This window comes from Equus asinus, chromosome 14 (genome assembly GCF_041296235.1).
Source record: "Equus asinus isolate D_3611 breed Donkey chromosome 14, EquAss-T2T_v2, whole genome shotgun sequence".
Taxonomy (NCBI): domain Eukaryota; kingdom Metazoa; phylum Chordata; class Mammalia; order Perissodactyla; family Equidae; genus Equus; species Equus asinus.
In genome coordinates this window covers 42,552,283-42,575,363 of record NC_091803.1, presented here as the reverse complement: position 1 = coordinate 42,575,363, position 23,081 = coordinate 42,552,283, and the positions used below count along the sequence as shown (strand labels likewise).

The following is a 23,081-nucleotide window of genomic DNA, read 5'->3' as shown; positions in this document are numbered from 1 at the left end:
TGCCTGCTTTATTCTACTAGTTTGAATACAAAAACCTCAGGGGTGTGAAAACCACCTTCCTTGATGCCCTCCCAGCAGTCACACACTCCCTGCGGACAACAGAGAGTGCCCTGAGTGAACAAGAGAGAACGAGAACCAGAATGGCGTCCCAGGATGCCCAGCCGGCTGTCACACCATCTATTTCCTTAAAAAAAGGAAACAATCCATTTCTTTAAAAAAAGGTTTTTTCTTATTTATGTTGCTTGGTCACCCTATCAACCCCTCGTGCTTTATCACCAGAAACCATGCAGCTGATGTTGACCCTCTTCGGTCTTGGAAAGAGAAATCCACTTAAAAATAGTTAAGACAAAGGTACTAACTGAGGTGCTGTGTGTGCTTGTGCGCACGCACATATATTTGACACCTGTGGCATTACGTGCTTGGAAGTTTCCTTAGAGCGCAACATTTGTGTCAGATTTCATCTCCCCTTAGACTCAAATTAAGACCGACATTCTTCATTTGCCTGGTGCTGGCTACACGATGAGTGGATGGATGAATGAAATAACGACCATCTATTATTAATAATGAGTACTAAGAGCAAGGATGATCTTAACAATAATTCATAAATAGCTGGCATGCTGGTTAACAGCACAGGTTCTAGCGCCCTGGTACCTGGGTTCGGATCCAAGCCTCGCCTCCTATTAGCTGGGTGACCGTGGGCGAGTTATCTGATAGCCCCCCACGCGCAGCCCCGCCCCACCCAGGCTGGCCACCCCAGCAACCCCAGGCACGTGAGAACAACACCGGCCACGTGAGAACTACACCTCCCCCTGCCGCCGCTGCCAACGCCGCCAACGCCGCCCTGCCTCCTCGGAGCACAGGGCTAAGTCTGCACCTGTCGGCTGGAGGCCCCGTCACGCATGCGCGACCCAGACAGGTAGGCGTGGCCACGGGGCGACAGGGGCGGACGCACGTAGAGGGGGCGGGGCCACGCCTGCGCAGGCTGCTTATCATGGCGGCCGCCTGAGCCCCGCGGTGGGCGTGTCGCGTGGGACTGCAGGCTGCGCCCCGCGGCCGGTAAGTCTCCGGGAATGCCGGCGGGACTGAGTAGGAGGCAGGGGGTCTTCTGGTACCGAGTTTGGCTTTGAAGTCCGGGCTCCCAAGGACCTGAGGCCAAGTCCCCACTCTCAGCCCCAGTTTCCCCTTCTAAGGTGTTCGAGGGTGTTGGGGTAAGGAGTCCATGTCCTTATCTGGCTTTCTGCCTGGCGTTCAAGCACCCCCCCCCCTCCCGCTTCCGGATTAGAAAGGGATGCCCACCCCGCGACTGCCTTTTGAGAGGGCGATTCTTAACCCACAAGGGTGGGGTTCAGGGAGGCGGCAAGACAGAACGAGGAGCCCCGGGGGAACGAGGTCCCAGGAGCCCCTGACCCCGTCTCTGCGCGCCGTGGCCAGGGCCAGGTCTTTTCCCCACATTCCCGGGCCTCGGTTCCTCCAACTTCCCAGTCTGCACCCCTGCCTTCCGTTATCCTGCGCCTGGCCGTGAACCGTCATAGAATCGGCGCCCGGCTCCTGATTGTTGAATGAGTGAGTGAGTGACACCTGTCAGAGAGAAAGACTGGAAGGCGGGGAGGTGTTTCAACCCCCTGACCCCAGCAAACTGCTTTTTGGGGGGCAGCCCTGACCGGGGAACCGTAAGGGAGGAAGGATGACTGCGTCTGGGTCTGGCCTCACAGCCTTGGAAGAGCCAAGGACTCTTGTCAGCAACTGCTGCGGGATGAACCTGCAGCCCGAAAGAGGAGGGGGGGGGTCCCATCCGCATCTAGGCCTCGTTTCTCTGCTCTGCCCCGTGAGGAGAGGGGCCTGAAGCTCAGCCAGCTCCCGCATTCCCAGGTGGAGACTCTGAGTCAGCTATTCCTAAGTAGAGAAACTGATTATTGCCTTTTCCCATCTTCCAGTACACCCTTTAATGTTAGTAACTATTATTGTTATATTGACAATGCTTACTATTATTTATTGAGCATTTACCACGTCCAGAACCCTAAAAGTGATCCTTGACTCATTTAATCCTCACACAGGCCCTGAGATAGGTAGCAGATGCCTCCATATTCCCAGTTATCTGGTTCTAGGAAAATCCCCTTAAAGGAAATCTTCTTCACCTGGTATCTCAGTTGCAGAGTACCTTTCCTAGCAAGCCTGGTTCGTTGGAATTTTAAAACTGAAAATTCAACTAGAAATTAAGAATATGAGTTTATTTTTTGTCTATATTTAAGAAAATTTGGTAATATTATGCTCATTTTTGGAAAGAGCAAAGAACATTCATTTTCTGGGATGTAATTTTCCCAACAAAATTGTGCTCTTGCAAGGACAGCATCTTTTGGTTCATGCTTAACTGTCAGCATCATCACAGAGGATCCTATTTTTTTCCTCCAAAATTATATGCAGAAGTCCTCAATTTTTCCCCAGGACGTATTTCAGTTCTGGGAGCGCCAACTCTGCCTCTTCCTGGGTCTGGTCTAATTTTTTCCAGTCCTCTTTGCCATTTGCCTGGGGGCTTAGCATTTCTCCTCCATCACTTTCTTTACCGTCATGAAATCCTGCATTGATACACGGGATTCACAGCCTCGCTTTGCAGCCCACGTGCTTTGTGCTGGCTTATATAGTGTCGGGTAGGAATGCCAGCGTGGAAACTAATAAGGGGTCCGCTTTTTCATAAAAATGTTTGTGTTGGGACAACTTTTTGCTTCCCTATAGCAAGATCCCATTCTCCACTTGAAGAAGTTCAGAGGCTCAGAGAGGTTTCCCGAAATGCCTCGGGCACACAGCTAATACGCACACCTACCCAGGTAGGAATGCTTCCTGTGGGAGGTCAGGGTTTATGGGCGGGTTTATGTCAAACACCTGAAACCAACCCCAGGCCAGGAAGTTGCTGGTATTTATTAAGAACTGCTGTGAGCAAAGACTCGGCTCAGCACTTCACCCCCCCAGTAACCCTGTGAGGTGAGGACATAGCTGAAGAAACGGGTCCAGAGAGGTGAAGTGACTTTCCCAAGGTCACATACCAAGGAGGGAAACCGAGGTTTACCCTCACTCTGCCCAGCATCAAGGCCCGTGGCTTGTCTGCTCGCTGCTGAGGCAGGATGTTTGGTTGGAGGGAGAGCCTGCCTGTTTTTGACCACTTCGCCTTAGGCGTGGTTTTTCCAAATTTTAGATATTGTGTCACCTTCATAATTTTTCTGCATCTACCACCCATACAATGATTCCCCTAATTGCTTTTCCTTTGAATCCACTCACTTTTTTTTTCAATTTAAAAAGAAAGCTTTAAAACAACAAATGGTGTGGGGGTAGCTGGGCTCAACTTCTAGAATAACAAAGATTAAAGAGAAAATAAATGCAAATCGTAAATTATCATTGAATACTGGTTTGGGAAAAACTGGCTGTAAAAGGCATTTGGGTGACACATGGAGAAAATTGACTATGGACTGGGTTTTGGATGACACAAGGGAATCATTCGTTACCTTAGCTTACTCATGGTCTTGTGGTTACATAGGAGCATGTTCTAGGGAAGAAGAATTTAGGGGTGAAGTGTGATGTCTAGAATGTACCCTCAGATAGTTCAGGGGAGGAAAAAACCGAGATAGATCGAGTGAGCACATAGGCTAAAACGTTGGTGATCATTGAATCTAAGCAATGAGTATATGGTTGTCTATTATGCTCTGCCCTGACTTTCTTATCTATCTGAAAAATTTGTAATAATAAAGTTGGAAAAAATTTAGAGGGAAAGAACTTTATTGTATAAATGGAAATCCAGATCTCTTGCCATGAATGAGAGATCGCTGTGAAAATGAACACAGTGCAAACAAAACAACGCAATTCTAGCTGGTTTCTTTTCCCCAGCCCAGGCTCTGAGATGTTCTCTCCCAAAAAAAAAAACGTAAAAGAGAATTGAAAGGGAAGCACTTTCTCCCGGAGTGGCCCGAAGCTGTTCACCACCTGGCTGGGGTATGTTTATACCCTTCCCCTTTGGGACCTCCTGTGCTGAGGACCTGTTCTTGCCTCGAAGGTGCTGCTGGCCCCTGGTGAATGTGGAACCCTGGCCTTGGTAGCTGGCTCCCACCCCAGCCATGGACGAGGTCACCTTCAGAAGTGACACTGTGCTGTCAGACGTCCACCTCTACACCCCGAACCAGAGACACCTCATGGTGCGGCTGAACAGCATGGGGCAGCCTGGTAAGGTCCTGGTGCTTGTGGAGGGGCCTGTTGGATCCCATTTCGTTTTCTGCTTTCTCATACTTGTTTTTAGGGGAAAAGATTGGGAAGACTGGATTGTTTAATTGTTATCCTCACTCCCCTTAAGTGCCTTTCTTTCATCAAGTAAACTCCTGGGCTTTCCTGAGCACCCACTGTGTGCCAGGCTCAGGACTTGATGCTGGGACTGCAGAAGTGAATGAGCCAAGCTCTGCCCTCAGGGAGCCCATGGTCCAGTAGGGAGACAGGGCCCTGGGGCTCCATCTGCCCACTGTCCTCCGTCCCCACTGCCCCTGCCCCATCCTGCCACCTTCTTACCTTGCCTGGCTGCCTCCATCTCCTTCCCCTGGGGCTCCCTGGTCTGTCTCCTACACACCCTCCCCACACTTATGTCCCCAGCAGCCAAGGGGATCTTTTGAAAGTGCAGATCACGTCACTGCTCTGATTTAGAACCTCCAGTGGCTTCCCCTTGGCCTGAGAATAAAATCAGACTCCTCACCTTGGCCTGCAAGGCCCAGCCCAACCCAGCCCCTGCTGTGTGTCCACACCTCCCGCCCCTCCTCTGCTCTGCAGCTACTTTCTGTCCCTCCCACGCTGCTCGCACCTGCCTCCCTCAGCCCCTTCGCTCTTGCTCTTCTCTCTGCCCGGAACGTCCGTCCGTCTCAGCCCTGGCTCCTCAAATGTCCTCTCAGACAGCTCCTCCCTGGCCACCCTGCCCAGCTCTGGTCACCCTGTACTAGCTTCTCGTCCTGGCGTGATCAGTGATTCCCCTTTCCCTCGTGTCCCAGTTTGGATTCCTGGATTCAGGAAACTGAGGCTCAGAACAGATAAGTGACTTGCCTGCGGTCAGGCGATCTGGGGAGATGGAGGGCCCCAGCCCAGGACTCTCTGCTCAAGTCCTCGCACCCCTGCCTCCGGCCCGCCTCTCCTGGCACACATACTCTTCGTGAAACTCGTCCCAGTGACGTTCTGGCCACCAGATGGTGAGGGACACTTCATGTCCTGTCCTGTCCTCCAGACCTTAAGAGGCGGAGCAGTGTGGTGAGAAGGGCATCAGCTTAGGATTCGAGTAGCCTGGATTTGAGACTTGCCTCAGCCAAAGCCATGCAGCCTTAGTCGGCTCACTTAAGCTCCACGCCTCAGTTCCCACGTCTGTGAGATGGAGCCGATGCCGCCATCCTCATGGCGACTGTGAGGACTCGGTGAGCCAGCGTGGGCTTGGTGCCCGCCCTGTAGGTGCTCATCCAGTGCAGTCCTCTCGGTGGTGGCTGTGGCTGCTTTGGTGGCCCCATCATCACAGCTGAAGCAGACAGGCCTTTTCTGTCGACGTTAGCGTATCTCCACCTGGCCTTGGAAACTCTTTCCAGTTGGAAATCAAGTTTTCCAAAAGAAGGAGAGGAAGAAGAAAAGAACAGACAGCTTGGAAATATTCTCCTTTTGTTTTGTCTTGCCTTTCAGTTTTCCTGTCCCGGTTCAAGCTTCTGTGGAACCAGGACTCTTGGGCAGACTCAGGGGTTGAGGCCGGCAGTCTCAGAGCTGTTCGTGCAGAGGAGACTCCTCCTGCTGGGACGGGCAGCCTGGGGTCCCCTCCGGGGTCTGGCCACAGTGGTGACGGGGCAGGAGCTCAGCTGGACGAGGATGGCGATCTGGATGTCGTGAGAAGACCACGGGCTGCCTCTGACCTCGAGCCGGCGGGGCCTTCGAGAGACAAGGTACATCCCGTGATTCTAACGCAGGAGGAAGACGACCTCCTGGGAGACGAAGCTCAAGAAAGCAGCCCCCACGACGTCATCAAAATAGGTAAATACAGGTCTGGCTCGCCTGCCGCCGAGGCAGCTCCCCAGTGCCGACCAGGGCGGTGTGTGTGTGCGTTAGTTCGGGCCCGGGCCAGGGCGTTATGGGACAAGACGGGTATCAGGACCAGCTCAGGTGACACTAGGAGCCAGTAGTGCTGCTGCCAGCAGGGGAGCTTTCCAGAACGCAGGCAGGGCACCCTCCTGCTCGAGGCTCCTCGCGGCTCCATTGTCCTCAGGGTACAGTGTGGATGGATGACCCAGCCTGGCTCACAGGCCCTCTGACATGGCTCTGCCTGCCTCTCCAGGCTTAGCTCTCGCCACTGACCTCAGGCCTTTCCCCACCTCCTCCCCAGGGCCCCAGCTTGTGCTCCACCTCCTTCCTGGGCCACCTGCCCACAGCCTATGCTTCCTCAACACATCCCTCATTGTCACACATGTCCCAGCTCAGCCCTCGCCTCCTCCAGGAAGCCCTGCTGCCTCTGCCTCCCGCAGCCATGTCCTGATCCAACCCGGTGTGCTGGGGGGGTGGGTCAGGGGTAGGGTTTGTGGAAGACTCAGCCAGCCTGGGCCGGCAGCAGGGGGCCATGGGAGTTCCCGGAGCTGGAGCGTGGCAGAGGCACGCGGAGACAGAGCCACAGTTACGCTGGAGGAGTGCTGTGGGCCCATCAGATGGCCTGGGGGCTGGGGCCAGGGGGGAAGGGGGCAGGAAGGGGGCCTCAGCAGGCTCTCAGAAGCAGGAGCCAGTGTCGACCGTGCAGGGGTGGAGGCGGGCAGAGGGCTTGGCGAGTCCAGGACTTCAAATCTCTAGAAATGCCGGGAGAAGGAGGGAGCCAGCGCAGGGAGTGAGCCAGCAATGGTTTGGCGCCTGCTGTTTTGATAGTGTCCCTACGTCACCTTGTATGGTCCTCACAGCCCCCTCTGAGGGGCTGTACAGATGAGGAAGGGACAGGCCAAGCCCGTGCAGCTTGTTGTCGGTGAGAGAGGTTCTGAATCAGTCCACATGGTCCGTCTCCACAGCCGGGACTCTCGCCACCCCCAGCACTGCTCACTGGGGGAGGAGCTCTGGTTCAAGTCCATTCATTGAGGTCCAGGGTCCCTGATGGTGCCTGAGGGCCCAAGGAGAGGCCTCCCCAGCACTGGCCAGGGCTGGGGACACGGGGTCACTTGGGGCACTCTCAAAGACAGAGCAGCAGGTCTGATATCTACCCACACCTGCGTCCGTCCATTCAGCCATTACTGAACCCCTGCCAGGCACCAGGCAGGCTCTGTTCTGGCCACTGCAGTGGGGGCAATGTGGCATTCTCACCAGAACCTTATTCGTGTTTTCCATGGATCACCTCTGGTCCTCCCCAGGGATAAGCATTCCTTTTTCACAGAGGAGGGAACCGAGGCTCAGAGAGGTTGAGGAACTTGCCTGAGGTCACACTGCTGGTCAGCAGCAGAGCCACAGCTCATGCCCGGGTCTGTCTGACACCACAGCCCATGTTTTTACCCGTCACGTGATCAGAACGTTTGGAAGTGGCTAGGAAGGCACTGTTTCTTGAGGGGGTCAATGGGGATGCCTTTCTCATCCCTCACTTCACTAGCCACCCCGAGGAGGGGGTGGCTGACTTGTTATTCCACAGCGAGGGTTTGGCCTCCCGTGTGGGTGTGTCTAACGCTCTGGGAGTTTACCATCCTGAAAGCTGAGAACAGAGTTTAGGGGAAAGGGCTTGTGCCTGGCTGGCTTCCCTGCCTCCCTTTCCTCTGACCTCACCCAGAGGCCCCGCGCCACAGTGCCGGGAGGGTCTCCTTCTTTCCAGCTCGCTCGGCGGGTCCTACCAGCCCTGAGGGAGGACGGGGAAAGGTAATTAAATGTCTGAGTTGAAGCGATGACCCCTCGTTATTCCATCCACACTATAATACTTCCATCTGTAGGATGGGATGTAGGGGATGGGATCTTGGACTCTGGGGTCCTGCAGAGCTGGGTCTTGAACCCGCCTCCACCCCTCACCAGCCAGGTGACCTTGGACGAGTGTCTTGCCCACCCAGAGCCTCAGTTTTTGCACCTGTGACACGGGGTCAGGAATACTGCTCTCTCTGGGTTTTGGCGATAGTTTAATAATAGTGCCTAGTATGGGCCTGGCAGAGAGGAGATGCTACGCAATGTCACTCTCCTGACCGCCCTTTTCCCCCGATTGATAATCCAAGCCACTTTTTTCAGGTTATGGATCCATTTGAGAAACTGATTTTAAAAACACTTCCCAGGCCAGCCCCAGTGGCCTAGTGGTTAAGTTTAGTGAGCTTTGCTTTGGCAGCCTGAGTTTGGTTCCCAGTCATGGACCTATGCTCCTCTGTTGGTGGCCATGCCTCCACTGGCAGCCCACATACTAAAAAACAGAGGAAGATTGGCACAGATGTTAGCTCAGGGTGAATCTTCCTCAGCAAAAATAAAACCAAAAAAAAAACCAAAACTTCCCTGGGAGGGAGGAGATTGTGTATTCTAAGCTATTTCAGAGGATTGACAAAAACCTGAAAAGTTTGTCTGTGGACCTGCAAGGAATCCACAGACCCAAGGTTCAAAGTAAATTGTGATCATTTTCCCCATTTTATTGATAAAGAATTCGGAAGAGGCAGGGCTGGAACTCAGGCTGCGGGAGTCCCAGTCGTGCGCCTTTTGCACTGGCCCTGTGAACTGGGCAAGCCGCTCAACCTCTCAGAGCTTAGTTTCCGTGTCTGAAATGGCAACAGCCTCCTGTGGCCATGAGGAGCTGAGGGAGACGGCACAGGCACAGCTCTTAGCCCAGGGCCTGGCACGGAGCAGGTGTTGAATGAACGTGAGCCACCGTCAGCTTTAGTTCCTGGGGGTGACCTGAGGGGAGAAGGGAGACCTGCCGAGAAAGAGTCTAGCTTCCCGCAGGTCTAGACTGTTGGCAAATGAGAGCAGGGGTTTTGGACTCCGATGGCGGCAGGATGCAGATCAGGTTCTATCTGAGAGTCTCGTGGTGGAGTTCCTCAGGCCAGGCTTCACGTTCTCCCGATGCCACTGGCATTGTTTAAATACAAACTGACTTTCCACTGGGGCAGGAGCCCCACGAATGAGGCAGTGATGTTATTTGCATTTTCTAAAGGAGCAAACGTGGCTCTGGCACTTGAGTCACCGAGCTAGACCATGGCAAAACCTGTCTGACCTCCGTCCACGTCCTTTCTCAGGGGAAGCAGCCCCACCTTAAATACAGCTGGGAGGCAAAACTTATGTCCACGAAACCCCTCGAAGAAACTGGCCGAGTGTGACCGAAATCCCGATGGGAGGGCAGGTCCCTGGGGCTGGCGAGTGAGAGACCAGGGAGGCTGGGCCGGGCCGACTGGAAGGAGAGGGTGGAAGACGGACGAGGCCCACGTGAGGGGCGCGAGCCACACCCAGGATGCTGCGCGGTGGGGCTGCAAAGACTGGGAAAGAGGGACCGGGCACCCGCGGGGCCACGGAGCAGGGCTGTAGAAGCGAGGACCCCAGGAGGCCTCTTCCCCTCCCCCCCAAGCCTTCAGCCTGCCTCGGGTGGCCCTGCCCCCCTTGCTCTGGGAGCCTCTGCCTTGTTAACCGTGTCCCTGTGCAGCCTTTGGGGTTCTACCCCCATTGGGGAGGAGGCTCTCCCCTCTCGGGTGAGAAGCAGGCCCACAGCAGACAGCCTGACTTGCACTCCCACGTCTGCCACTTGCCAGCTCTGTGGCCCCAGGCGGCCTGTGTCACAAGGCCCCCTCCCCACCCCGACTCATGTTCCTGTTTGTAAGGTGGCCCTGGAACCTGTGGCCTAGGGCGGCCTTGGGTAAATGAGGTCTGCTCGTGAAGCGTTGAGCACGGTGCCTGGCGTGGAGAGGGTGCGCCTCCCCGTCACTTTGACCGCTGCAGCCCTGTCTCAGTGTCGTCTTCTGTAAAACGGGCTGATGGTAGCCGCCTTGCAGGGCTGTTGTGAGGGTCAAGTGGTGACGTCTCAGTGGCACCCAGCGCAGGCCTGGCTCAGGGCAGGTGCCGTCAGGAAGTGTTCATGGGGGATGTCAGTGGGTCGGTGGACATGTTTTTGTTCCAGCTTCAAACAAGTGAATACATGTTGGGCTTTAGCAGTCCGAAGGCCTTCAGACACGGGCATGTTTTACTTACAGTGACTCCTTCCAAACCACAGCATCAAATCCAGCCAAGACGCTGGGGAGCAATGCGTTGGCCTCCTCTGATTCAGGGATCAGGTTCCAGGCGTGTGTGAAGGGCAGCAGCCTCTGGTCACATTTACCTGGAGAAGCCGTCAGAGCAGCTGCCCGGTCCCCAGGAGGACTGCACTCAGCCGCTTCTCACCTGGCTTGGGGACAGATGGCCGCTGCGTCAGTTGAGACCACGCAGAGCGGTTGGCTCATGTTCTAGACCCTGGTTCTATGAGTGGCACCCATCTTTACACACAGCGGCACCCTTGGCACCGGACATGCTCCCACCTTGAGAGCTCCTGGGGACCGAAAACAAACAAGGGCGTGCAGGCTGCCCCCCTGACCTCCAAGGGCAGCCCCTCCCGGAGGGGGCTGTGGCCTCCCCGACTACTCACACCAGGCTGGGCTCCTCCCCCGCCGGCTCCTCAGGCCTTGCTCCTGTGTTGTGAGCATGTGGTTTGACTTGTGGGATTCCGATGAGCGTGCAGAACTGCCCTCCTGTGCGTGTGTTGCGTGTGAGTTGATAGCCATCACCATCTTGCCTACAAACGTGAAAGCCAGTTCTTATTTAAAAGCAAAAACGTTTGACATCATTCCTTTTTCTCCTTAATCTCCTATTTCTACTTCTACCCACCACCCCCACCACCACATCTGATCCTGAAATATCTTGTGCTGGAGCAGACTTCTTATCGTACTTACTTATCATGCTTCACCTAAAAAAGGGTAAAAGTTCAGACTTACTTTAACTTCTAGGGTGGTTCTAAGTATGAGAGAATATTTTAGAATGAGTTGTGATTATTTATTGTCAAACAATTGATCAAAACAACATAAATATATCACAATGGTAATAGGCAGTTATTGAGCATAGAAAAGTGGAGTATTTGATTATTGAGCCAAGACCTCTCAGGCCCGTAGTCCTTGGGCTGTGGGACAGAGGTAACCGGTCATCTGAAAGAGAGGGAGCCGCGGTGCCTGGTCTGCTGGTGACACGCAGACACCTGCTAGCGCAGCCTGGGTTTCTGCCCTTTAGAACACCTGACTCCAACACCCACCCCCCTGCCGTGTCTGCAGATTGCTGTGCCCCATGTGTCTGTCTTCTGTGCATCCCCTCTTTCACAGTGGCCCTTTCTCTTTTGATTTCTGTCCTGTCCAGAGCACACCATGGCCACCCCACTGGAGGATGTTGGCAAGCAGGTGGGTAGGTCCCGTCCACTTCCCGTGGCCCCAAAGGGTCCCTCCCGAGCCTCACGTCACCTGTCATTCCTTGCCTGTCTCCCCTGCAGGTGTGGCGGGGCGCCCTGCTCCTGGCGGACTACATCCTGTCCCAGTGGGGCCTCTTCCAGGGACGCACTGTGCTGGAGCTTGGGGCAGGCATGGGGCTCACCAGCATCATTGCAGCCACCGTGGCACAGACCGTGTATTGTACAGGTAACACCCATCTCAGGCTGAGAAGTGGCCTCTGCACAGAGCAGGTTCTGACTCTCAAACAGTGAGGGAGAGAAACTGGAAGCTGGCCGTCGGCTGCTGTTGCCTTTGCCATGCTGTTCCGCTGGTTTTCTCCGCCTCTGCCTTGTTTTCTCAGTAATGTCAGAATGACCCAGCAAACCCGGTCCACCACTGCAGGATCACCCAGCAGGCAGAGGACCACTTAGCGTCACAGGCGCCGGCCGCTCTGCGGGTACCTCTGCTCCCGCCCCACGACAGAGCAGACGTCCCGGAAGCTGGGAGGAATGGGCCTTTTGCGAGGCTGACAGCAAGCTTATTAGTTTCTCCTGATTATCAAAATCTTGCCTACTCTTTGAGGAAGACTTGCAGAACAGCAAATAAAAGCAAGTCATAATTCGACAGTCCCCAGATTCCTGCAGCAGTGTGCAGTTGACTGAGCCCCCGCTGTGTGGCAGACGTGGTTCTGGATGCGGAAGACCCAGGAGGGAGTGAAACAGAACAGTCAAGTCCCTGTCCTCGGGGAGCTTACATTCTAGCATCTGCATTTTAACTGTTTGTATATATTTTTTTTACAATATTTTTCCTTGTCCTTTGTACATTTTCCCAAATAATAGCTTAAATCAAACTATATATATTCAGAGCTGTATTCTGCCAAAAATACTGAAAAACATTTTTTTTTAAACATTTTGTTTACCCTTTTTCTCTCCAAAGCCCCCCGGTACATAGTTGTGTATTTTTAGTTGTGGGTCCTTCTAGTTGTGGCATGTGAGATGCCACCTCACCATGGCTTGATGAGCGGTGCCATGTCCAGGCCCAGGATCCGAACCAGCGAAACCCTAGACCACTTCAGCAGAGCGCGCGAACTTAACCACTCGGCCACAGGACCGACCCCAGAAAAACATTTTTTTAAGAAGTTTCCAGCCAGCCCAGTGGCATAGGGTTAAGTTTGTGCCCTCCGCTTTGGCAGCCCCAGGTTCACCTGTTTGGATCGCAGGCACGGACCTACGCACCGCTTATTGAGCCATGCTGTGGCGGACGTCCCACATATAAGGCAGGGGAAGATGGGCACAGATGTTAGGTCAGGGCCAGTCTTCCTCAGCAAAAGGAGGAGGATTGGTGGCGGATGTTAGCTCGGGGCTAATCTTCCTCAAAAAAAAGAGCGTTTTCTCATCTCATTAAAAATTATAATTATTCATAAATACAAGTTTTAATGATGTAATATGTCATCTTTTTTTTTTTTTTACCATTCTTTTGCTGGAGATTTTAGTTCCCGTATTTTTGGGGTCTCTTTTTTTGCATTTGTTGGTTGCACTGCAAAGAACAGCGTTGTACATCGTTGTCTGATCATCCTTTCCGATTCCTCGAAGTGGGTGTGAACTTCCTTAAGCTCTTGATACATATTGCCAACTGATTTCATTTTTAATTTTTTATTTTGAAGTAATATTAGACTGACATAGAAGTTGCTCAGATATTCCAGAAGGTGTCATGTCTCCTTGGCCCAGCCCCCCAATGGTGGCATCTTACATAGCCACGGTTGATGGAAGCCAGCACGTGGACACGCGAGCAGTGCTCTCACCTGCCCTTCAGACCTGCCAACGTGCCATTTAGAAAGCTTTATCAGAGAGCACGATCTCATCAGTGGGGCAGTAGTATGGGATTTTTTAAATCTTTAACATCCACTGGTCGGAAAATGGTACCTGCCGATATGGTTTGCATCTCAGTGATTCCCAGTGAGCATTTCATGGCAGTCGTCTCTTGCTTCTGAGATCGGAAGGGGGAAGCTAGGGGTCACCGGGGACTTGGGCACACTTTTCAGATGTCCCGAGGGAACCACTGGTCAGCAGTTTGTGGGCAGCCCCCTGTTGCTGCTCCTGGACAACTTCCTGTAAACTGCAGTGAGCACTTCTGAGGGTCAGGCTGCCAGGCAAGACCCAAGAGCTGTGATCTCTGCTGGTGCCTAATGGCAGGACGAGGTCCAGGTGTCTGACCCTCGAGACCTTGCGTTTGGATGACACGGTACAGTTAGTATAGACTTTTCATGTGCATGAGCACCTGCCTGTGACTTTACAGGGACCCTGGGCAGTTGCCAGGGAGCCTGTCACCATCCCTTTTGTCCAGATGGGCAGTCTGAGGCTGAAGTCAGATGGCTGGCCTGAGGTCAGATACACAGCTGACGACTCACAGCACGGGGCTTTTCCTTACCTGGGGGTTTTCAGACTGTGTTCCATGGAGCAGAGATCTCTGAGCTCCCCCAGGGGTGGGCTCGGGGTCTCCCACCCCCGTTCAGCCACAGTTGCCCCCTCTTACCTGTTTTGTATGTTAGAATCCCACACAAGATCTGTTTAGACAGAGGCTGTGATAAAAGCTTAAAAACGGCAGAACCAGTCGTGTGCTGTTAGGCCCACACCGTCGGTATTCTCTTCACTGGTGGCCCAGGAGAAAGGGACAGATTGGTCCCTTCTCCACCTTTCCCAGGCTCCACATGGCTCCTGGGATGGAGATTGTCTAGCCCCAGGGAGTCTGCAGTGTGTGGGGTGGGGGCGCCCACAGCCACAGGGGGCCAGAAAATGTCATTAACGAGACTTTCTGCACCTTCCACACATACCTTCTCCTGATTGAAAATTAATATCTGGCAAAGCACCACCCCACTCCCATCCTCCATTAAGGGTTCGCTGTGCTGGGACTCAGTTCTGCCGAAACGACGGGAAACCCCACCCCGTCAGAGTAGGAGATGCACATGGCAGCTGCGGTGCATCCCACTCGGGAGAGCGGGCCTCCAGCCGGTGGGAACCTGCTCTGCGTCTCCGTTAGTCACGTTTGAACCCGTTCTGACTCTGGTCAGATTTCTGGGTGTCAGAGAGCGAGCCTAGATTTAGAGTCAGAGACACCTGGGTTCAGGTCCCACCCTGGCCCTTACCGTCACTTGACTGCTCGAGTTGCTGCCTCTGCGCAGTGGGAGTCACGATACCACCATGGGGTCGTGAGGGGCATTCAGGGTGGGCCCTGGAGAGTGCCGTGTGGGTTTCATGTGCTCAGGGGTGTTGGGACCTCTCACTCCTTCCCTCTGCAATGTCCCTACTAGGATGGTCATCTCTTCTTCAGGGAAAAGGTCACTAGGAAGAGCCGAGGTGCACACATTTAACTGGGCAGTGCAGGGCGCGGGAGAAGCCTTGGTTTCTGCTGTGTGCCTTTCTGCGGCCGTGCTGTCGATCGGCCCTCTCCAGGCAGAGGCACGGACAGAAGCGTCGAAACGGCTGGCACCTGACGCACGCCCTCCTGTCATTGCAGATGTTGGTGCAGACCTCTTGACCATGTGCCAGCGGAACATTGCCCTCAACAGCCACCTGACCGCTGCTGGAGGTGAGGCCAGGAGGGTGGGTGGGCGCTCTGTTTGGCAGGTGGGCCCAGCTCCCTGACTCTGGGGGCAGGGTTCCACCCGCTTCCTTCACACCAGGTGAGCGGAGGGAGCAGACGTTGCAGAGCTTCACGTAACTTCAGGTCGTAGATGACTCTGTCCTTGCGTCGCCTCCTTCCCACACCCACCGCCGTGTCTCATGTCAGCTCTCCCTCCTGGATGTGGGCAGTAGCCCCCTTCCTGTCTCCCCAGCTCCTGGTCTGACCCGCCCAAGCTGTCCTCCACGTCGTGTCCAGAGGACCTTTCAAAGACGCAAGCCTGACCCTTTCTGGGGTGAAGTCCAAGCTCTCGCTCTGGCCCCGGCCTACTTTTCCTGCGTCCGCTCCCAACAGCCCCACTGTCCAGCCCTGCTTCCAGCGAGCCGAGGACTCATTTCACATGCTCTTCCCTCTGCCTGGAGTGACCCCTCAGCCTGCCTGCCTGATCCTCAGGTTCCTGCACCGCCTGCGGGAATAAGCTCACGTGACAAATGCCGGCAGCCAGCTCCTAACTGCGCCCCTGGCCAGACCTGCCTCCTCGAGCAGCTGAGGGCACATTTCCAGACTCAGATTAGCGCCCTCCAGGCCACAGCCTTCGGCCCCTTCATGGAGATTTCCCGGTGCTCTCTGAGAACACACCAGCTCCTTTGCTAGTCCCGGCCCCCTCCACCACATGGGCCCCCTCTCCAGCTGTCCTGGCCTTGCTTGGGCTTCCCTCCCCTCAGGGCCTTTGCACTTGCTGCCCCCGCTGCCTGGAATGTTCTCTCCCTCTTCCTCCTGTCAGGTCCTAATTGTGCTCAGGTCTCCAGACCCCCAGCTGAGATCAGAGTCCCCTAACGGACTCTCATGACACCTTGAACCATCACATTTTGACATTTGTTTGTGTGGCTAGTTGATTGGTGTCTGCCAGCCATAGACTCCTGAGGGCAGGGCCCTGTCTGTGTTCAACCCTGCTGTCACAGTGTTTGTTGAAAGCCCGGTGTACAGTAGGCAGTCACAAAGGCACAGGCGTGAGTCCCTGTCTCTTTGAAGCCCTGCCTGACACCCCCGTCTGACACCAGAGCCCCTGTCTCCTCCTGTGCCCCTCGCACGGCCCTTTAACATTGCCCTGAGCACACTGCCTGGTCCGTGCTCGCCTAGGCTGCTGCTTCCCAGGGACGGGGACATGTCTCAAATCTGACTCCCCCTGCCCAGCATAGGACCTGATACTTAGCGTTCAAGAAATGCTGGGCAGGTAGAAGGAAAGGAGAGGGGGGTGGTTGTGGGTGAGTGGGAAGACGGATGGGTAGGAAGGAGGGCGGGCGGGCGGGCAGCAGGAGGCTGCGAGGAGGGAGGGAGGGAGGGAGGGCTAGGAGGATGGCTAGGTGAAAAGGAGGAGGGAGGAGTGGATTTCGGTGCACTGTGTGAGCGTTTCTCTTTCTCCCGGTGGTCTGTAGAGTTTGGGGCTTCTGTGTGTTTTACAGGCGGCGTGGTTAAGGTCAAAGAACTGGACTGGCTGAAAGACGACCTCTGCACAGGTGCGTTTTCCTCTCCTGTCCCATCTCATTCGCTGGGTCCTTGTCATAGCTCGAGGCCATCGGCCTGTGGCCTTGACTGGCCAGCAGAGCCCCAGCTGCTCCCACGGCCCCCAGCTCACGGCAAGTGCTCTCCGTGGCCGCTGGCTGACAGCTGTCACTCTGGGCACACCTGCCGTGTACCTGGCTCCTTACCGCTCACTCTGTTAGTGGGACCCCAGAGCATCACTGTATGGTAGTTGCAGTAATCGATGAATTAGGAGTGAAGACTGATGCTCAGAGAGGTTAAGTGCCTGCCCAGGGTCACACAGCTGGTACTTGGCAGGGTCAGGGTATGAACCTACATCTGTGGGACTCCAGGGCATAGACCACAGTAAACTGTTTGCAGGAAGCTGCCTCCCGCTTGGTGCGCTGCCCTGTTCCCGCAGCAGGGTTGGCCACGTGGGTTCAGGCCCTGGATGGGAGGGTTTTCTAAACTCCCTACGCGGACTGTTTCAGACCTGCGTGCTTGTCTCTGTATGAAAGCTTTTCTTTCTCCTGTTAGACATCAGGTGAGGAAATCACTGCTTGTTCAGAGCACCTGTCACCTTCTGCGCACTTAGCATACATTAGGTCCTTTGATCTCCCGACAGTCCTGTGAGGGAGTGTAGTTATACTCATTCTAGTGTGAAACTGAAACCCCGAGAAGTGCAGCACCTTTCTCCGGGTTGCACAGCAAATGGGGGCAGGAGTGCTGTGCATGCAGGTACAGATCACATTGTGCACAGGCTACTGGCCAGGGCAGCAGGTCAGCCAACATGCGCCTGCCCCTCACTGGCTGAGTGGGCACCACTTTCACCGCGGTTCTCCATGGGGGCAGCCGGGGCCCTGAAGCTGGGCTCTGGGATTCAGGTCTGCCTGGTGGCCACTGCTAAACTTCCCCAAGCTGTTCTCCCTCCTGGAGCTTCTTTGGTCAGCCTCTGGGTTAGAGCCGGTGGCCCGCAGAGAGGAGTGAGCACAAGGCATCCTTTCTTCTCCTTTCCCAGATCCCAAGGTCCCCTTCAGCTGGTCAGAAGAGGACGTCTCTGACTTGTACAGCCACACCACCATTCTGCTTGCAGCCGAAGGTAAGAACATCCTGCATGTCACAGCTGGTGTCACTGTCAGAGCCGGTGTCACCATCATGGGTAGTCAGGTGCAGTGTCCCTGCTGCTCCATGGAGTTCTCCATATTTTAGAACAGTCTTTCCAGGGCCTGGTGGTTAAGTTTGGTGCATTCCACTTCGGCAGCCTGGGTTTGGTTCCCGGGCGCAGACCTACACAGCTCGTCCGTCAGCAGCCATGCTGTGGTGGTGGCTCACATACGAAAAGAGGAAGATTGGCAGCAGATATATCAGCTCAGGGCAAATCCTCCTCAGCAAAAAAGAACAGCCTTTCCAGGACATTCCACCACATCTCTGTGCAGTTGTAATTCCAAGAACTGTCACTGTCCTGCGTCTGTAAGGATTTCCCTCCAGTGTCTGTGGGGTCCTTTGAGGGAGGGATTCCTCTGACATTTGCCCGTTTTCTTCCCCGCAGTGTTTTACGACGATGACTTAACAGACGCTCTCTTTAAAACACTCTTCCGACTCACTCGCAAGTTGAAAAATGCCTGCATAGCCATTCTGTCCGTGGAGAAGAGGTGAGCTCTGCAGCTGGGGCCGTGCCGCCTTCCCGAGAGCCAGGCTCCCACCTTCTGAATGTGTCCCCATCAGTGTCATCATTGTCACCTGCTTTTTGAGTACCTGCTGTGTGCCAGGCCTGTGCTGGTCCCTTACACACGGGGTCTCATTTAATGCACATCCCAGCCCCACCTCTGCGTAGGCGCCGCCGTTCCCGTGTTTCAGGTGAAGAGGGGAAGGCCGAGCAGCATGAGGGGCCTGTGCAGGCCTCAGCTGGTCAGTGGGGAGACGAGGTCTCGAGTGCAACCCAGGCCGTGCCCCAGAGCCGAGCTGCGGGGGCCCCCGTGCTCCATCAGGGCCACTCTGAACAGTACCTCCAGGACGCTGGCAGTCTCCTCGGCTACATGGGTCCCTGTCCTCCCAGAGGCAGACAGAGCCCTCAGTGTTTCCGCCTGGATAGCCTGAGACATTAGGGCTGCTGTTGGCGGAGTGTCCATCTCGTGATGGACATGGTGCTAGACACTCTGTGCACAGTTTTCTCTAATTCTTATGATAGCCTATGACTCTCCTGAAGGCGATTAAGAATATGTAGCAAAAGCCATGAAACCAAACATACTTATCGACCCGGCAGTTCCACCTCGAGATTTGCCCTGTGGAAGCGGTCACGGCTGTGTACAAAACTGTCCGTGGGCGCACATCTGTTGTTTGTACCGATGACGTCGTGGCCCCCGGGAAGGCACACGTGACCAGGGGCAGCCTCACTTGGTTGGTTGGACTCCACGTGGATTCTGATTTTTTAGACCGTAAAGGAAAAAGTCAAGACAGTCAAAAAAAGTTGAACACTGGATATTTGATGTTAAACAATTATCGTTAAATTTGTTTTAGGCAGCAGAATCTTTGTCTTTTCAAGATACACGCTGACATATTCACGGCGGAAATGCTGTGATGTCTGGCATGCGCTTTTTAGCAGTTGGGGGAAGGGTGGAGGGCAGAGGTGACAGAGGCTGTGAGCTGACGCTGGTTGAAGCTGGGCAGTTCATCCCTCTGATCTCGCTCCTTTTATATGCTTGCAATCTCTCTTAATCAAAGATTTTGTAAAGAAAAGGGAAAGAGGCAAAGCATTTGAATTTGGTGTTAAATCACCAGATGAGGGGACAGAAAGGTGCAGGTGGCCAGGCTGGGAGTGCTCATGAGGACCCGGTTCTGAAGTCACCCCCGCTCCCTGACCCCACCAGCTTCCCAGCTCTCTGCCCCCCGCGCTCTCAGAGCCTCTGCACATCCCTCTGCCCTTGTCCATTCGTTGAGTAAATGGGCAGCTCAGCCGCCAGTGCCGTGCTGGGTGCGGGGTGGGGGACAGGCCTCGGGTGTTGGCCCGCCTCCCCCTCACACCAATTTGTGGCTCCTCAGAGGCAGGGACCGTCTTGAGTAGGGTCATCTTGGGCCCATGACTTCACCTTCCTGAGCCTCAGTTTCCACATCTGTAAAATGGAGGTGGTAACCATTTCCACCCCCAGGCTCTCCCACACGTTCAGGAAGGAAGTGCCCTCGGGCTCAGCACGCGGCAGGCACGCAGTTCAAGTCCCCCGATGTGACGGGAGATCAGAGCAGCAGGAAGGCGGGCTGCGATGGAACCGCAAATCCAGGGTGTGTGTCGGCTGCTTGTCTGCAGGCTGAACTTCACGCTGAGAGACCTGGACGTTACCTGCGAGGCCTATGACCACTTCCGCTCCGCGCTGCGCCGGCTGGAGAAGCTCGCCGACGGCCGGCGGCGCTTCGTGGTGGAGCCCGTGGACGCCTCCTTCCCGCAGTGCCTCGCCTATGAACGCATCCAGCAGCTGGTAGGTGCGGCCTGGCCCTTGTGGGGGCCACTGTCACTCTAGCTGACACCGACTCTGGGGTGAAGGAGGCTGGCTGGCACCACGCCTCCCAGACGCGGGGCGGGGAGCAGCTGGCAAGGAGAGCACTGTGGCTTTACTGGGCCCATGGTGGGCTGCCTCCCGTCTCGGGGGTCTTCCGTCCCGCTGGGCCTGCGGGCGCACCTTCCCGCCACCTCCCAGCACGTTCTGTCCCCGCAGTGCCCGCTCCAGGGGACGCCAGGCCGCGGGTGGAGGGCTGCGGGAGGTAGGAGGCCAGGCTGCGGGTGGAGGACCACGGGAGGCAGGAGGCCAGGCCGCAGGCAGAGGGCCATGGGAGGCAGGAGGCCAGGCCGTGGGTGGAGGGCTGTGGGAGGCAGGTGGCCGGCAGGCGCCTGGTCGGTGGAGATCTCGATGCAGGCCTGGTGCTGACAGGCTCATCTTCGCTCCCAAAAGGCGCTGGCCTCGGACTAGGCGGGCTTGTCTCATGACCCATGGCCCTTGTGACCCTCTCTGTGGGAGCCCTCCACCTCGGCCTCTGCCTTCTCCCCTAAGGACGCCGTGCCAGGCGCTGCGCTCCTTCGCCCTCCGTCTCGGTTCATGCTGGGTCAGGGCCGGTCAGCCAGCAGGAGACGCAGAGCTGGGGCGGTCCCACAGCCCCGAGGCTTCCTCTCACCGTTTCAAACCCAGCACTTGGGGAAAATTCGACAGTCAAAATTTCTCTTGAAAATCCCTGAAAGTTTCCAGGTGCTGGCTTCCTAGAAGTGCAAAGGTGGAGAATTAACATCTTGTTCTCTCCGCCTTTGGCTGCGGCCTCCCTCTCTGGGGCTGTGGGAACCAGGCTGGTTCTGAGGAGGAATGGGGACAGGGGCTCCCTCTCACGCTCCAGTCCTGTCCCCAGCAAGCACAGCGCTGCGTCTATGTGGGTGCCGTGCGCCATACGCTGTGAGGAGCCTCCTCTTGCCACGCGGCCTCTGGGCAGCCTCCCGGAGCCGGCAGACGGGCTCCTGGTGCTAGTGGGGACACGAGCTTCCCACTGAGAACTTGGCATGGTCCAGACCTGCCCCACCTGCCAGCACTGAGGGGAGCATCACGTGGCCCAGAAAATCAGCCACACTGCACGGCACTAGAGACCTCCCCAGATGGAGGCGTTGTGGCGACCTGCTGTCCTTCTCCTGGTCCCTTTTGATTATGTGGCATCCTGGCGCCTCCTGGGTTAATGCCAGGACTGACCCTTCAGCTTCTCTCCTGCACTCAAGCAGAGGGCACAGCGCAGAGCGACAGAGACGTCAGAAGAAGCTCGCGCCGCCTGTGTTCGTGTGGTGTTTGTGCTCTCACAGTCACTTCCCCATGGGATTGTGACAGGCTCATCTGCCTACCTTGGGACTCTTCCTTTCTCTGTTTGCTGCAGGAGCTCTGGAAGGTCCTTGTGGAGCCAGTAACGTGACCCGTCGCGTCCGCAAGCACGGCTTCAGACTGTTCCTGTAAGAGCTTCCTAATAAAACCAGAAGCCCGCACAGCAGTGTGCTTGAGATCTTATCCTTTTAGAAACATGGCGGGTGCCCTTTGTATGACCCCGGGCGGCTTCCTGGAGTCCGTCGCTGCCTCCCAGCCATGCTGATCTGGGCTGGGAGTCCATTTAGTCGTGGGTGTTTGCCAAGCTGCCAGCTGGGAATATGTGTTCCAGAATGCTCGGGAGCTGCTTGGTCCAGTTGGGCAACTGTCCTCAACTTGATTCCCCTCCAGTCGATCACTGTAACCATGCAGGTCCCCTGGGGGCAGGGGTCTTTTATGGTCCCCTGTATTAACTGCTTACAGATGCTTTTAATACCATCGCCACAATTGCTGTACTAACGCCACTCAACACGAGGCACAGAAGCCTCATCCGCTTCCAGGCTGTGTGTGCTCTGACCCTGCCCCTTGGTGGGGCCCTTGGGAGGAGGAGGCAGAGGCTGGCTCCTGGACTGAGCTCGCCTGGCAAGTGGTCTCCAGTTTCTGTTTTAACCCTTTATAACCCAAATCAGGTGTGCTTGGAACAAACATAAGAGCCACTCTTTTGGGTCCTGTGTGCCTGTCCCAGCGTCCATGCAGTGTTCTGCCCTGTGGGCGTGTCCCTTCCGTGCCGGGCTGGTTCCGCTGCTCCCCTCCGTCCCCCTCTCCGTCTTGCCTCTGTCTGTACTCCTCTCCTATCCACCTTTCCCTGTCACCCTCCCCCTTCACCTTGTCACTCTACGCCCCTCTCCCACTGTCTGTCCCTCCTCCTCTCTCCTTTCCAGTCTGGGCTCCATCTTGCTGCCCCTGCACACTTTCCTCCAGGGCCTGGCATGGCCCCTCCCAGCCCAGATCTCCTCCAGTGCAGCTGTCCCTACCAACGCTCGCGTCTCCCCAAGCACCAGGCCAGAGTTCCAGGCCCATCGGATCCCCAGTCCTTTGACTTAATCCAGGCACCAGAGCCAAGGCGTTTGCAAGTTTAACTCATTTCGTCTTCCCAAACGACTCTAGGAGGGCAACAGCCTGGTTCTACCCACTTAACAGTTGAGAAGACTGAGGCTCCAAAAGGAAATCTCCATGTCAGGGACCTTGTTTGACTTAATATATTCCTGGCATACAGTCTGGCCCAAAGTAGGTGCTCAACACGTATGTTGAATGAACCGTTGATGTGAATTATTGCTAGAATGCTGTTTCCCACTTGTGGGCAGTTTGCCACCAGGGCATTTGGCAATGTTTGGAGCCATTTTTGATTGTCACAACTCAGGGAGATGGGTGCTACTGTCAGGGATGCTGCTAAACATCCTATAATGCACAGGCCAACCCCCCACAACATAGAATGACCCAGCCCCAAATGTCAGTAGTTCCAAGATTAAGAAACCCTGGCTTGGAAAAGAACTAACTACTTCAGGAAAGAAGAATGAGTCTCAGCTGAACCTGTAGTGAAGGCAATGTAGGGGAAGGAGTCCCCCTCCTCCCCTCTGGGAGTGGGAAGAAAATGTACATGTTATCTCTAAATCTTACAAAGACCCTAAAAGGTGGAAATATCCCCATTTTA

At 55.3% G+C, this 23,081-nt stretch overlaps 1 protein-coding gene across 10 annotated transcripts; it reads left to right on the top strand.

The window, feature by feature from the left end:
- Positions 1–927: 927 nt before the first annotated feature.
- On the top strand, positions 928–21,554 carry METTL22 (methyltransferase 22, Kin17 lysine). 10 transcript variants are annotated; one of them, XM_070484952.1, is made up of 13 exons: positions 981–1,056; positions 2,731–2,822; positions 4,040–4,206; positions 5,683–6,024; positions 11,344–11,384; positions 11,474–11,618; positions 14,925–14,996; positions 15,244–15,324; positions 16,493–16,546; positions 17,569–17,649; positions 18,100–18,202; positions 19,852–20,020; positions 21,447–21,554. In XM_070484952.1, exons 3-13 carry the CDS (start codon positions 4,101–4,103, stop codon positions 21,480–21,482), a joined length of 1,230 nt encoding a protein of 409 aa, XP_070341053.1. In that variant the 5' UTR covers positions 981–1,056; positions 2,731–2,822; positions 4,040–4,100; the 3' UTR covers positions 21,483–21,554. The 10 variants fall into 10 exon arrangements, 6 of the variants coding, with proteins under 6 accessions (XP_044602492.2, XP_044602493.2, XP_014705441.3 ...); XR_011494333.1 differs by lacking the exon at positions 2,731–2,822 and having other exon boundaries at positions 928–1,056; positions 19,697–20,020; XR_011494335.1 differs by lacking the exon at positions 2,731–2,822 and having other exon boundaries at positions 928–1,056; positions 15,244–15,482.
- The last annotated feature ends 1,527 nt before the right edge of the window (positions 21,555–23,081 follow it).